The sequence below is a fragment of the Zophobas morio genome, unplaced genomic scaffold (assembly GCF_036711695.1).
Source record: "Zophobas morio isolate AGI-343-1 ecotype UQ-CSIRO unplaced genomic scaffold, CSIRO_AGI_Zmor_V1 ptg000022l, whole genome shotgun sequence".
In the NCBI taxonomy this organism is placed as follows: Eukaryota; Metazoa; Arthropoda; class Insecta; order Coleoptera; family Tenebrionidae; genus Zophobas; species Zophobas morio.
The window spans coordinates 1,040,656-1,054,948 of NW_026972127.1; the positions used below are offsets into that span (position 1 = coordinate 1,040,656).

Genomic DNA, 14,293 nt, shown 5'->3' on the forward strand with positions numbered 1-14,293 from the left:
TAAAATATGACAATTTTTAGAATAAAAAAAAATGACTTTCGAACTGAATATTTCGAAAATTTTGCTCCAGGATCTTAAACATGCATTATTTTACGAGTCAGCATGCCTAGAATTTTTTGTGGATTTTTAGGTAGTTTTTCCGGAAGCTCAGTTTTTCAACTGTTTTTGAAATTTTTTGACAATTTTTCGACTAGTTTCAAAAATTAGGTACCAATATTTTTTTGTAGATTTCGGCTTCTAGAAGTTATTTTCGGCTTCATTTCTTCGAAAATTCCCACAGTTTGAACAGAATTGTCAAGTGAAAGAAATGACAATTTTAATAATTTTTGAAAATTTTTTAATTCAAACCAAATATATCGAAAACCTTCCTTCGGAACCCTAAACATGCTATATTTTTCGAATCAGCACGTCGAGATTAAAGTTCTAGTTTTTAGTGGATTTTTAGGGAACTTTTGCGAAACCTCAATTTTTTACTAAGTATTATACAGGGTGTCTCAGAAATAAGTACATTAATTTTAATCAGTTATAGAGCTCATTGAACTCAACAACTTTTCTTAGTAGAGTTTTGTCAAGAACTTTTTAATTATCAAGTTAAAAATTGTTAAAGTTATACCCCAATTAAGGTTACCCGCCCATGCATCCTCAGTCACCCATGGACACTAATAATTATTATAATTAATAATTTATGGTCAAAAACAGTTACTAGGATACGTATTTTCCTAATCTTGTCAATGTGACAAACATTTAGAGAGAAATTGAAAATCCTGCTCCCTAATGGCGTACGGAATTTCAACGGCCCAAATGTGGGTGTTGAACACCTTCCCTCGTGTAACCGACCTCATCAGTTGATGGTATAAGAGATACAAAATTTGCTTGTTTGTTTATTTTTCTATTAACCCACTCACAAAAGTTTTGCCTATGTGGTAAGTCTGTTAGTTTCAATAACTGAACTTTCTGGTCCTGAAAGGGGTACATTTGTTCTCTGAGTATCCTCCAAATACTACTCTCCGATACATCACACTAGACAGTGATACGTGCTAGTGCTCGGTTGAGCTTCGACACTCTTCAAAACAGTCTCTTCAATATTAGCAATTCTATTACTACGTAACGTCCTGAGGTGCAGGTTTAAAAGATCCGTACTCTCGAAAATGCTGCAACGCTCTTAAAACTGCGCACATTTGGCAGACGATTTGGGAGGTTTTTTGAAAAAATTCCTTGGGCGCGAGTGCCGTTTCCCCGAGCTTCACCGTACGTTAAAACGATATCGATGCATTCCAGATTTGAAAACAAAGCCATTTCAACACATTTCGTCTATAAATTAGAAATCTGTGCCAAACAAACTTTAAAGAGACAACGTTTAATAAAAACATTGACATAAAAATGATTGTCAGTGTCAAAACGGTTGCTACGGTACCTTCTTCATTGTTGTAGTGTTGCTATTATTTAAGTTATTATTTAAGGTGAACATAGACGGCTCGTGAATATATGGGTGGGAAAATTCGAAATTCGACTTGAGTTTTCGAAAAAATGCTAGATAAAAAAGTTGTTCCGTTTCACAGGTTCTGCTACTGGTTAAAATTAATGTACTTATTTCTGAGACACCCTGTATACTGAATCATGAAATTTTTGACCATTTTTCGACTACTTTCAAAAATCAGCTAAAAATATATAGCTATAAAAAATAAATAAATGGTCAAAAATTTCATGATCGATTTCTAGAAGTAAGTTTTTTACAGTTTTGCCAGAATCGCCAACTGAAGTGTGTCAATTTTTAGGATTTAAAAACAAATTGACATTCAAAACGAATATTTCGAAAACTTTTCCGCAGAACCATAAATATCCCACAATTTTGCAGAATTTTTAGGCAATTTTTCCGGTAGCTAAATTTTTCTTGAAATCTTTGGACCATTTTTCGATCAATTTCAAAAATTAGGTACAAATATTTTTAGGCTTTAGTAGTTATTTCGGTTTCATTTCCTCAAGAATTCCAGTTTTTACAGAGTCGCCAACTGTAAAATGGCAATTTTTTGGATTCTTAAAAAATTTGATTTTCAAAACGAATAACTCAAAGACCTTTCTCAAGGAATCATAAACATTGTATATTTTTCGAATCAGTACTCTGAAGTCAATCTTCTAGAATTTTCTGTGTATTTTTGGGCAACTTTTTAAAAAATGGTTTCGATCAGGAAATTTTTGGACTATTTCTCGATTCGATTAAAAAATTAGCCACATTTTTTTTGTAGTTTTCGGTATCTAGAAGTTATTTTTGACTTCATTTCTTCAACAATTCTCACAACTTTTGCGAAATCGCTAACTGAAATATGGTAATTTAAAAATTTTTTTTAAATATCACTCTCAAAACTAATATTTCGAAAACCTTCCTTAAAGGATCATATATATAGTATTTTTTTCCCAGAATTTTTGGTGTATTTTTAAGCAACTTTTCTGAAAGCTCAAAAGTTTTTTTTGTAGATTTCGATTTCTAGAAGTTATTTACGGCTTCATTCTTCGAAAATTCCCACAGTTTGACCAGAATTGCAAACTGAAAGATATGACAATTTTAACAATTTTTGAAAAATTTTTAATTCAAATCAAATATTTCGAAAACCTTCCTTCGGGACCCTAAACATGCTAGATTTTTCGAATCAACACGTCACTTTTCCAAAACATCAATTTTTCAGTATACAAAGTTATGAAAGTTTTGACCAATTTTCGACCACTTTCAAAAATTAGCTGAACATATTTTTTCGTAGAGTTGGAGCTCGAGCAGTTATTTCCGACTTCACTTATTTTTAAGCAACTTTTTCGAAAGCTTTAAAAGCTTTCATGACATTTTTTGACCATTTTTCGATCACTATAAAAAATAAGCTAAACATATTTTTTTGTAGATTTCGATTTCTAGAAGTTATTTTCGGCTTCATTTTTTCGAAAATTCTCACATTTTGACCAGAATTGCCAACTGAAAGAAATGACAATTTAAGGATTTTTGAAAATTTTTAATCCAAACCAAACGCTTTGAAATTCAGCACGTCGTGATCAAAATTCCAGAATTTTTGTGGATTTTTAGACAACTTTTCCGAAAGCTCAATTTTTCTGTGTATGAAGTTAGGAAAGTTTTGAACATTTTTCGACCAATTTTAATTTTTTTTGTAGGGTTCGACCTCCAAAAGTCATTTTCGGTTCCATTTTTTTGGAAATCTTACTTCCATAGTCGTCAATTAAAATATCACAATTTTTAGATTAAAAAAAAATTGGCTTTCGAACTGAATATTTCTAAAACTTTGGTCCAGGATCTCAAACATGCGTTATTTTTCGAATCAGCATGCCTAGAATTTTTTGTGTTTTTTTAGCAACTTTTTGGAAACTTAAATTTTTGACACTCTTCCCACCCTCATGAAATTTTCAATTATTTTTCAACCGCATTCAAAAATTGCGTTAAAATATTTTCTTGTAGAGTTCGATCGCTAAAAGTCATTTTCGGTTCCATTTTTTTGAAAATATTACTTCTACAATCGTCAATTAAAATATGGTAATTTTTAGAATTAAAAAAAATTGACTTTCGAACTAAATATTTCGAAAACTTTGCTCCAGTATCTCTCACATGCTTTATTTTTCGAATCAGCATGCCTAGAATTTTTTGTGTTTTTTTAGCAACTTTTTGGAAACTTCAATTTTTTACGCTCTTCCCACCCTCATGAAATTTTCAATTATTTTTCAACCGCATTCAAAAATCGCTTTAAAACATTTTTTTGTAGGGTTCGACCTCCAAAAGTCATTTTCGGTGCCATTGTTTTGAAGATGTTACTTCCATAATAGTCTATAAAATATGACAATTTTTAGAATTAAAAAAAATGACTTTCGAACTGAATATTTCGAAAACTTTGCTCCAGGATCTTAAACATGCTTTATTTTTCGAGTCAGCATGCCTAGAATTTTTTGTGGATTTTTAGGTAGTTTTTCCGGAAGCTCAGTTTTTCAACTGTTTTTGAAATTTTTTGACAATTTTTCGACTAGTTTCAAAAATCTTTTTTAAATCTAGCATGTTTTTTTGTAGGTTTCGACATCCAAAAGTAATTTTCGGTTCCTTTATTTTGAAAATCTTAGCTTTTTTTTTGAAATATGGCAATTTTTAGGATAAAAAAAGACTTTTAAATTGAATATTTCGAAAACTTTCCTCCAGGATCTTACACATGCTTTATTCAAATCAGCTCGTCTAGAATTTTTTGTAGATTTTTGGTCAATTTTTCAACTAGTCTTGAAATTTTTGGACCATTTTTCGACTAGTTTCAAAAATTAGGTACAACTATTTTTTGTAGATTTCGAGCTCTAGGAGCTGTTTTCAGATTAATTTCGTACAGTTTTTCCATGGCAACTTTTTGGATTCTTAAAAATTTGACTCTCAAAACGAATATTTCGAAAACCTTCCTAAAGGAATCATAAAGATAATATAATTTTCATTAATTAAAGTTGAGGTCAATCTCCTAAAATTTTCTGTGTAATTTTAGGCAACTTTTCCAAAAGCTCTATTTTTCAAATAGTTTCCATCATGAAATTTTTGGACGACTTCTCGACCACCGTCAAAAATTTGCTACAAATATTTTTTGTAGATTTGGACATCTAGAAGTCATTTTTGGCTTCATTTTTTCAAAAATTCCTACAATTCTCCTAGAATTGCCATTTGAAATATGGAATTTCTTTGATCTTTGAAAAATTTCTACTTTCAAACTCAATAATTCAAAAATCTTCTTCCGGGACCCTGAACATGTTATATTTTTCAAATCAACTTCGAGATCAATTTTCCAGAAATTTCTGCGGACTTTTAGACAATTTTTTCGAAAGCTGAATTTTTCAAAACTCGACCACTTTTCAAAAAATTATCTGACGCTACTTTTTGTCGATTTCGCACTCTAGAAGTTATTTTTGGTTTTATTTTTTCGAAATTGTCTATAAATTTTCCAAAATCCCCAATTGCAGTGTGAAAATTTGTTGAAATTTAAAAAAAATTGACTCAAATCAAAAAATATCTCGAAAACCTTCTTTCGGTACCCCAAATAAAACGTTATAGTTTCGGATCAACGACGAAATTTTCAATTATTTTTCAACCGCATTCAAAACTTACTTTAAAATATTTTTTTGTAGGCTTCGATCTCCGAAAGTTATTTTCGGTTCCATTTTTTTGAAAATATTACTTCCACAATCGTTAATTAAAATATGGCAATTTTTAGAATTAAAAAAAAATGACTTTCGAACTGAATATTTCGAAAACTTTGCTTCAACATGCTTCATTTTTCGAATCAGTAGAATTTTTTGTGGATTTTTAGGAGTTTTTCCGGAAGCTCAGCTTTTGAAATTTTGGACAATTTTTCGACCGATTTCAAAAATTAAGTACAAATATTTTTAGTAGATTTCGGGCTCTAGTAGTTATTTTCGGCTTCATTTCTTCGAAAATTTTCAGTTTGAACAGAATTGCCAACTGAAAGATATGGCGATTTTAGTAATTTTTGAAAAATTTTTAATTCAAAGCAAATATTTCGAAAACCTTCCTTCGCAACGCTGAAAACATTTTTTCGTATATTCCGAGTTCGAGAAGCTATTTTTCGCTTCGTTTCTCCAAAATTTTCCACAGTTTTTCCACAAACGCCAACTGAAAAATATTGCAAATTTTAGGATTTTTAAAAAATTGACTTTTTAAACGAATATTTTGAAAACTTTTCTACAGGTTTTTAAACATCTTTTATTTTTTAAATCAGCACGCTTAGAATTTTTTGGGGAATTTTAGGCAATTTTTCTGAAAGTCATTTTTTCAAATACCTACACTTGAAATTTTTGGACGATTTTTCGACTAGATTAAAAAATCAGGTACAAATATCTTTTTTGTAAATTTTGGGCCCTACTAGTTATTTTAGGCTTCATTCCTAACGCATTCCTACAGTTTTTCCGGAATCGCCTATTGAAATACGGCAATTTTTTGGATTCTTAAAAATTTGACTCTCAAAACGGGTATTTCAAAAACTTCCTTCAAGGAATCATAAACATAGTGTATTTTTCGAGTCAGTAGGTTGAGGTCAGTTTCCTAGAATTTCCTGTGTATTGTTAGCCAACTTTTCCAAAAGCTCGATTTTTCAGAGAGTCCTCATGAAATTTTAGACTCTTTATCAACCACCGTCAAAAATTAACTACAAATATATTTTTTTAAATTTCGGAATTTAGATGTTTTTTTTAACTTCATTTCTTCAAAAATTATTACAAGTTTTACGGAATCGCCAGTTGAATATGTCGATTTTTTAATTTTTGAAAAATATAATTCTCAATTAATATTTCAAAAATCTTCCTTAAATGACTATAAAGGTTGTATATTTTTCCAATGAGCACGTTGAAATCCCAGGATTTTTTGTGCATTTTTAAACAACTTTTCCGAAAGCTCAGAAGCTTTTATAAAATTTTTTGACCATTTTTCGATGGCCATAAACAAAAATTAGCTAAAAATGTTTTTTTGTAGACTTCGACTTCTAGAAGCTTTATTTCTTCCAAAATTCCCACCGTTTGAACAGAATTCCAAACTGACAATTTTAACAATTTTTGAAAAATTTTTAATTCCAATAAAATATTTCGAAAATCTTCCTTCGGGACCCTAAACATGCTGGATTTTTCGAATCTATACGTCGAGATTCTAGAGTTTTTTTTTTCTGGATTTGTAGGTAACTTTCCCGAACCTCAAATTTTCGTAGTTGATGTTATGAAAGTTTTGACCATTTTTCGACCACTTTAAAAATTATCTGAAAATATTTTTTTGTCTATTTCGAGATCGGGAAGTTATTTTCGAAATTTCCTACAGTTTTTTCACAAACGACAACTGAAAAATATGGCAAATTTTAGGATGAAAAAAAAAGACTTTCAAAACGAATTTTTCGAAAACTTTCTTCTAGGATCTTAAACATGCGTTATTTTTCGAATCAGCACGCCTAGTTTTTTTTGAGGATTATTAGGAAATTTTTCTGGAAGCTCGATTTTTCGACCAGTTTCAAAAATTAAGTACAAATATTTTTTTTGTTGATTTTGCGCTCTAGTAGTTATTTTCGGCTTCATTTCCTCAAGCATTTCTACAGTTTTTCAAGAATCGCCATTTAAAATATACCATTTTTTGGATTCTTAAAAAAATTAACTGTCAAAACGAATATTTCGAAAACCTTCCTTAAGAAATCATAAATATAGTATATTTTTCGAATCGGTACGTTGAGAATTTTCTGTGTATTTTTGGGCAACTTCTTCAAAGTTCAGTTTTCCCTCTTCAGGAAATTTTTGGACTATTTCTCGACCACATTCAAAAATTAGCTACAAATATTTTTTGTAGATTTCGGTTCTAGTTATTTTTGCTTCATTTCTTCAAAAATTCCTACAATGTTTCCAGAATCGCCAACTGAAATATGCAATTTTTTTTTTTTTTTAATATGACTCTCAAAACAAATATTTCGAAAATCTTTCTCAAAGGACCAAAAACATAGTACATTTTTCAAATTAGAACGTTGAGGTGAATATCCCAGAATTTTTTGTCTTATTTTAAACAACGTTTCAGCTCAAAAGCTTTCATGACATTTTTTGACCATTTTTTGATCATCACAAAAAAATTAGCTACAACATTTTCTTCTAGATTTCGAGCTCCAGAAGTTATTTTTGGCTTAATTTTTTCGAAAATTCCAGGAGTTTGACCAGATTTGCAGAATGTCTAGAATTTTTTATGTATTTTAGGCAACTTTTCCAAAAGCTCAATTTTTAAAATATGAAAGTTTCGGACTATTTCTTGTCAAACTTCAGTTTGACTTTTGGATCTAGACGTTATTTTTGGCTTCATTTCGTCAAAAATTCCCACAGTTCTTCCGGTATCGCCAACTGAAATATGCAATTTCTTTGATTTTTTGAAAAATACTACTTTCAAACCCATTAATTCAAAAACCTTCTTCCGGGACCCTGAACATATTATATTTTCAAATCAACTTCAGGATCAATTTTCCAGAAATTTTTGCGGAGTTTTAGACAATTTTTCCGAAAGCTTAATTTTTCGAAACTCCATCCAAATTTTCGACGACTTTTGAAAAAAATAACTAAAACTACTTTTTGTCGATTTCGAATTCTAGAAGTTATAAGTATTTCGTTTTATTTCTACGAAAATTCCTACAAATTTTCCAAAATCGCCAATTGAAGTATGAAAATTTTTTGAATTTTTAAAAAATTTGACTCAAACCAAATATCTCAAAAACCTTCTTTCGGCACTCCAAATAAGTATGTCATATTTTTCAAATCAACACGTGGATTTTTAGCAACTTCTCCGAAACCTAAAGTTTATCAAGATTTCTCCTATTCAAAAATTACTTTAAAATATTTCTTTTGTAGGCTTCGATCTCCAAAAGTTATTTTCAGTTTCATTTTTTTTTAAATCTGACAATTTTTCCAGAATCGGCAATTGAAATATGGAATATCTTCGATTTTTTGAAAAATTTTATTTTCAAACCAAATACTTTCTTATCTTATCTTATCTAATAAAAATTTCAATTTTTTTGTAGACTTCGACATCCAAAAGTTACTTTCGGTTCCATTTTTTTGAAAATCTTGGTTCTCAAAACGAATATTTAGAAAACCTTCCTCAAAGAATCATAAACATAGTATATTTTTCCAATCAGTACGTTAGGTTGATCTCCTGGAATTTTCTGTGTATTTTTGGGCAACTTTTCCAAAAGCCCAATTTAAAAAAAAATGGTTCCCCTCAGGCAATTTTTGGACTATTTCTCGACCACATTAAAAAATTAACCACAAATATTTTTTGTAGTTTTCGGGATCTAGAAGTTATTTTTAGCTTAATTTGTTAAAAAATTCTTAAAAAAAATTTTAATTATTGAAAAATGTGACTTCAAATCTAAAAACATTTTTTGTAGATTTCGACCTCTATAAGTTATTTTCGGTTTCGTTTCTTTGAAAATTCCCAGAATTTCGCCAAAATTGGCATATTTTTGAATTGCCAATTGAAAAGTATGACAATTTTAAAGATTTTTCGAAAATTTGAATTCAAGCCAAATATTTCGAAAATTTTCCTTTGGGACACTTAAACATGCTCGATTTTCCAAATCAGCTCGTGGAGATCAATATTCCAAAGTTTTTTTTTTATTTTCAGCTAACTTGTCCGAAAGCTCAATTTTTCATTATATGAAGTTCGAAGTTTCGACCATTTGTCGACCACTTTCAATAATTAAAAAAAAAAGTTTTCCATAGATTTCAACCTCCAGATGTTATTTTCACAGTTTTTCCACAATCACCAATTGAAAAATATGTTAATTTTTAGGATTTTTAAAAAATTTGACACTCAAAACGAATATGGACAACCTTCCTTCGGGACTTTAAACATGCTATATTTTTCGAATCAGCACGTCGAGGTCAATGTTTAATGTGTAATTCCAGAGTTTTTTGTGGATTTTTCGGGCAATTTTTCGAAAGCTCAATTTTTCAGTATGTGAATGAAGTTCGCAAAGTTTTGACCATTTGCGACTGCTTTCCAAAATTAACTAAAACTATGTTTTCGTAGATTCCGACCTTGAGAAGTAATTTTCAACTTCATTTCTCCGAAAATTTCGAGTTTTTCCACAATCGCTAATTGACTTTTAAACCGAATTTTTGGAAAATCTTCCTCCGGGAGTCTAAACATGCTACATTTTTGAAATAAATACGTCGAGATCAATATTCTAGAATTTCCTGGAGATTTTTATCCAACTTTATCGAAAGCTCAATTTTTCATAATATCATTTGCCAAAATCCGTCTTATTTTAGCAGGTACTAGCCCCGCCCACCCACCCTCTATTTTCTTATCGGGTATGTCATTTGCCAAAATTACCTAAAAATATTTTTTTGTATATGTCGACTTCTAGAAGGAAGTTTCTTATAGAACCATAAATATCCTACAATTTTTTATGACTTTTTAGGCAACTTTTCCTAAATGTCAATTTTCCAACCCTTTTTCCTTTTTAAAGATTTTTAAATTTTTTTGTTCGACCCCTAAACAAGAAAAAAACGAAATTTTCACAAGATAGTAAAACTAATTTAGAGATTAGAACCGACTGAATTAAAAAATAAAACTTGATTTTTCATCCTCTTCATCAAGTTTATGACGTCACCTCAAAAAATACGTTTCAAACAATGAATGTATGTTTTGAATTTTTAAGTTGTTTGCAGAAACCTCTAGTATAAAACTCTCACGAGTATCATTTATTTATTAGGTAGATAAGAGTCAGTTAAGCAAAATACACATGTTCTGTGTCGCAAGTCCATGTTTATACTTTTGATAAATCACAACATCAACAACGTGGTTTTTCCGCTGATACTGAAAACTAAACTTTGGAAAAACCATTTACCCGAAACGACTACCCAAACTAAAACAATTTTAAACTGACAAAATCTTTAACACTTCTCTTGCGAGATCGCTAATTAGACGCCGGTTTTTGCCACTTGTTTGTTAACGTTAAGCAATGCACTTATAAATAAAAGGTGCCGAAAACAGTCACTTTACGAGAGCTTAAAAAAATAATTAATCAATTAACTTTAATTTTTATTTACAATTATCTTCTTGCTTTTCAAACTTTAATAGTTTCTATTCATGGCCAGTCAATCTCTGTCTACCGGTCTTACGTAAATCAAATTAACCTCCATTTAACCATTGCAACAAACGAAGAAATAGGAAATCGCTTGTGGTATTCTTCAATCGAATTTTATTTCAGAATTTTATGCACTAAAGGTCAGAGTGTACAGAAAGGTCAAGGATGTACAGATGGTTGAAATTTATTGCTTGTACAGGATTCCCAAATGCAGAATATCGCCGATTTTTTATTTTATTTTCTTAAAAGTTGCTCAAGTTATTGAAGAGGCAAGTGTCTATGAATTTGAGTGTTTGCATAAATATGCGAGAAAATGTGCATCTAAGGTGGGTGGAGACGGTGATTGTTCAAATATAAATATCAAAGAGAAAGTTACCGAGATGCTTTTATTATATACATATATATATTTTTTAAATTATTAGTTAATACTTCACACTAGGTTCAAGGGAGAAAATTTTTAGTGTCACTACAGAGCACTTGACTTTTAGTGCATTATTATTATTATTATTATGGTGATATTTTTCTTCGAAGTACTTGCGATGTTTCACTCCTAGTTTATCTAGTGTTTAGAAAAATAAACAATTACTAGTTTCCGTTTCGGAAACAATGTTGCAATCATTTAGTACCTAAAAATTATCTCATTATGAGTAAGTACTTCTGCTTCCCCCACTACTCCACACTGTTATTAAGAAATGAATCTGGATTATTTCCTGAATCAGAGAGTTTCCTGACAGCTTACAGAGCGCCGGGACATAGTTGACACAACTATCAGAACTACCAATCCCGATAAAACGCATTATCGTTAATATAACATGAATCTATCGACAATATTTTTTTAGTTGTAAGAAATCACTCCTATCACCATTTTAAACTCTTGATTCATCGACCTTCCGGTCACTCGCCACAACTTATCATTCTTATTTCCTTCTGCGTCATTCGTACCACGATGGTTCCACTGAACGTACTGTTTTTGCTCTTCTTGACAGCAAAATTAATTTCAGGTGACTCCACCAACAACTGCAAATCCAAAGAAACATGCAGCGAGTGCATCCAAGAAATCGGGTGTCTGTGGTGCATCAATCCGGTGAGTAAAACTAACGGTGGTACCGCCGGTACTAACTCCATTTGTAGAAAACGGAAATCCACTGCGTGCACGAAAGCGAAGTGAGGGATAGCTGGTGCGAGGACAACTTCGTTATCAATCCGCAAGGGTCGGACGAAGTACTCCAGAACAGTCCATTGGCGAGTACCGAAGGAAACGCGGTACAGATTAGACCGCAGAGGGTCAAACTGACCTTGAGACGCGGAGAGGAGTATAAATTACACTTTCAGTATGCACAGGCGGAGAATTACCCCGTCGATTTGTACTACATCATGGACCTGTCTGCTTCCATGGAAGAACATCGGGAGAAGTTAGCCAAACTTGGGGCAAAACTGGCCCAAACGATGATGAACATCACTAACAACTTCAAACTGGGTTTTGGAAGCTTCGTCGATAAAGTGGATCTACCTTTTGTTAGCACGGTCCCGGCAAAGTGGGTACTTGTTGTTCAAAAAGCAAAAATTATAGTACCGTTTGTTTGTTTGTTTCAGGCTTGAACACCCCTGCAACTTGAATAAGAAAAACGGGCAAAAAGTCGTCTGCGTGTCTCCTTATAGTTTCAAAAACCATATGTCACTCTCGACTGACTATAACAAGTTTTCTCAAGAAGTGTTCGACGCTAAAGTTTCCGGAAACCTGGATGCTCCTGAAGGAGGGTTTGACGCTCTAATGCAAGCTATTGTTTGTAAAGATGTGATTGGCTGGAGGGCTCAAGCTAGACATTTGATTGTGTTTTCCACTGACGCCGAGTTTCACATAGCTGGTGATGGTAAACTTGCTGGGGTTGTGGAACCCAATGACGCTCGTTGTCACATGGTCAAAAATAGCTACACCGACTATCTCAAACTTGATTACCCTTCCATATCCCAGATTAACAACGTGGCGAAAGAAAACAACATCAACATCGTCTTTGCCATCGTCAACAAGAGACGAATCGTCGATTCCTACAAGAAGTTGTCTCAAGTCGTGGAAAATTCCAACATGGGAGCTTTGGATGAAAAATCCGAAAACGTGATCAAACTAGTGGTGGAAAACTACAACGTGAGTTTTATTTTAACAATTGTCAGTATGTAATTTTGTGATTGTAGAAAATCGTCGATTCTGTGACGATTTCGTCCAACTCTTCGAACGACGTGGAAGTCAAAATCTCGTCGACTTGTCCACACCCGAAAGCCAATGGTTGCACCAACATCCACGTTGGCGAGATAGTCAACTTCACAGCAACCATTAAACCACTGGAGTGTAGTAAAGGCTCCAACCACAAAACCATAACCATTAAACCAGAAGCTCTAGACGAAAGTATCACCATAGATTTGGAAGTTTTGTGCGACTGTGGCTGCGAGGCTACAAACAGCCAGTTCTTCATCCCCAAATCTGACAAGTGCTCAACCAACGGGACCCTAAAGTGTGGGGTCTGTGACTGCGATTTTGGTTTCTTTGGAAAGAGCTGTGAATGCAGTACTGAAACCTCACAGTCAAACGACGACACCACCTGCAAACCCAACAAAAACGACACCACTGTGTGTTCGGGTTTGGGTATCTGTAGGTGTGGCCAATGCCAATGCAACCGAAGAACCAACCCTGAGGAAAAAATCTTCGGAAAGTACTGCGACTGTGACAACTATTCTTGCAAAAGAGTCAACGGTAAGTTGTGCTCTCAGCGAGGCACGTGTGAGTGTGGGGGCATTTGCAACTGCGAGGCAGGCTGGACGGGTGATGCCTGTCAATGCCCTGATAGTACCACCGTGTGCGTTAAACCCGACGGCAACAACTTAATTTGTAACGGGCATGGTACTTGCAACTGCGGGAAGTGCGAATGCCTTGACGAAGAAGTCCGGTACTCGGGGAAGTACTGCGACGAATGCCCCACTTGCGAGGGACAACGGTGCGAAGAATTGCGACCCTGCGTCGAGTGTCAAGTTTACAAGAGTGGGGTTTACAACCAAGACGAGTGTAAAGCCAACTGTACAAACTTTTTGACTGAAGTTGTCGACAAAATCGACAACCATCAAGATAGCGATGTCAAAACTTGTACAATTGTCGACGACAACGACTGCACTTTCGTGTTTCAGTACGAGTATTTGGATGAGAAGCAGCTGAGGGTGGTAGCTGAGAAAGAAAAGGTGTGTCGGGGACCACCCGATGTTCTAGGTGAGTGTGACAATTTTGTCTGTATTGGGTTTGACAAGGTGGTTTTTAGCGTGGGTTTTGGGGGTGATTGGGTCGATTTTGCTGGCGGGGTTGATCTTGTTGCTTATTTGGAAAGTTTGTACCACGGTTCACGACCGGAGGGAGTACGCCAGGTTCGAGAATGAGCGGCAGAAGATGAAGTGGCACAGGAATGAGAATCCGTTGTACAAAGAAGCGACATCGACTTTCGCTAACCCGTTGTATCATAAGTGAGTTGGAAGGATAATCTTGTGAAACTTGATTGATCTGAGGCTGTTTGAAATTTGTAATTTATTTGTTATTGTACGTATTTAGTGTTTCTGTAGATTTGAGAAATATATTGTGTGTCGAAATTAATTAACCCAGCCTAAGCGTGCACCCTTTCCTG

General features: G+C 33.2%; 1 protein-coding gene across 1 annotated transcript; it reads left to right on the top strand.

Annotated features, from left to right (window-relative positions):
* The first annotated feature begins 11,357 nt into the window (after positions 1-11,357).
* Positions 11,358-14,262, top strand: LOC135133423 (integrin beta-PS-like). The gene is made up of 5 exons (XM_064061806.1): positions 11,358-11,718; positions 11,766-12,169; positions 12,228-12,777; positions 12,825-13,887; positions 13,937-14,262. Exons 1-5 carry the CDS (start codon positions 11,581-11,583, stop codon positions 14,137-14,139), a joined length of 2,358 nt encoding a protein of 785 aa, XP_063917876.1. The 5' UTR covers positions 11,358-11,580; the 3' UTR covers positions 14,140-14,262.
* The last annotated feature ends 31 nt before the right edge of the window (positions 14,263-14,293 follow it).

What these genes read in the sequence shown, in the direction of transcription:
- LOC135133423 (XM_064061806.1), top strand. Translation starts at nt 11,581, where the DNA reads ATGGTTCCACTGAACGTACTGTTTTTGCTCTTCTTGACAGCAAAATTA. An exon ending in GTCTGTGGTGCATCAATCCG is followed by an intron (nt 11,719 to 11,765) that starts GTGAGTAAAACT and finishes CTCCATTTGTAG; the next exon opens with AAAACGGAAATCCACTGCGT. An exon ending in GTTAGCACGGTCCCGGCAAA is followed by an intron (nt 12,170 to 12,227) that starts GTGGGTACTTGT and finishes TGTTTGTTTCAG; the next exon opens with GCTTGAACACCCCTGCAACT.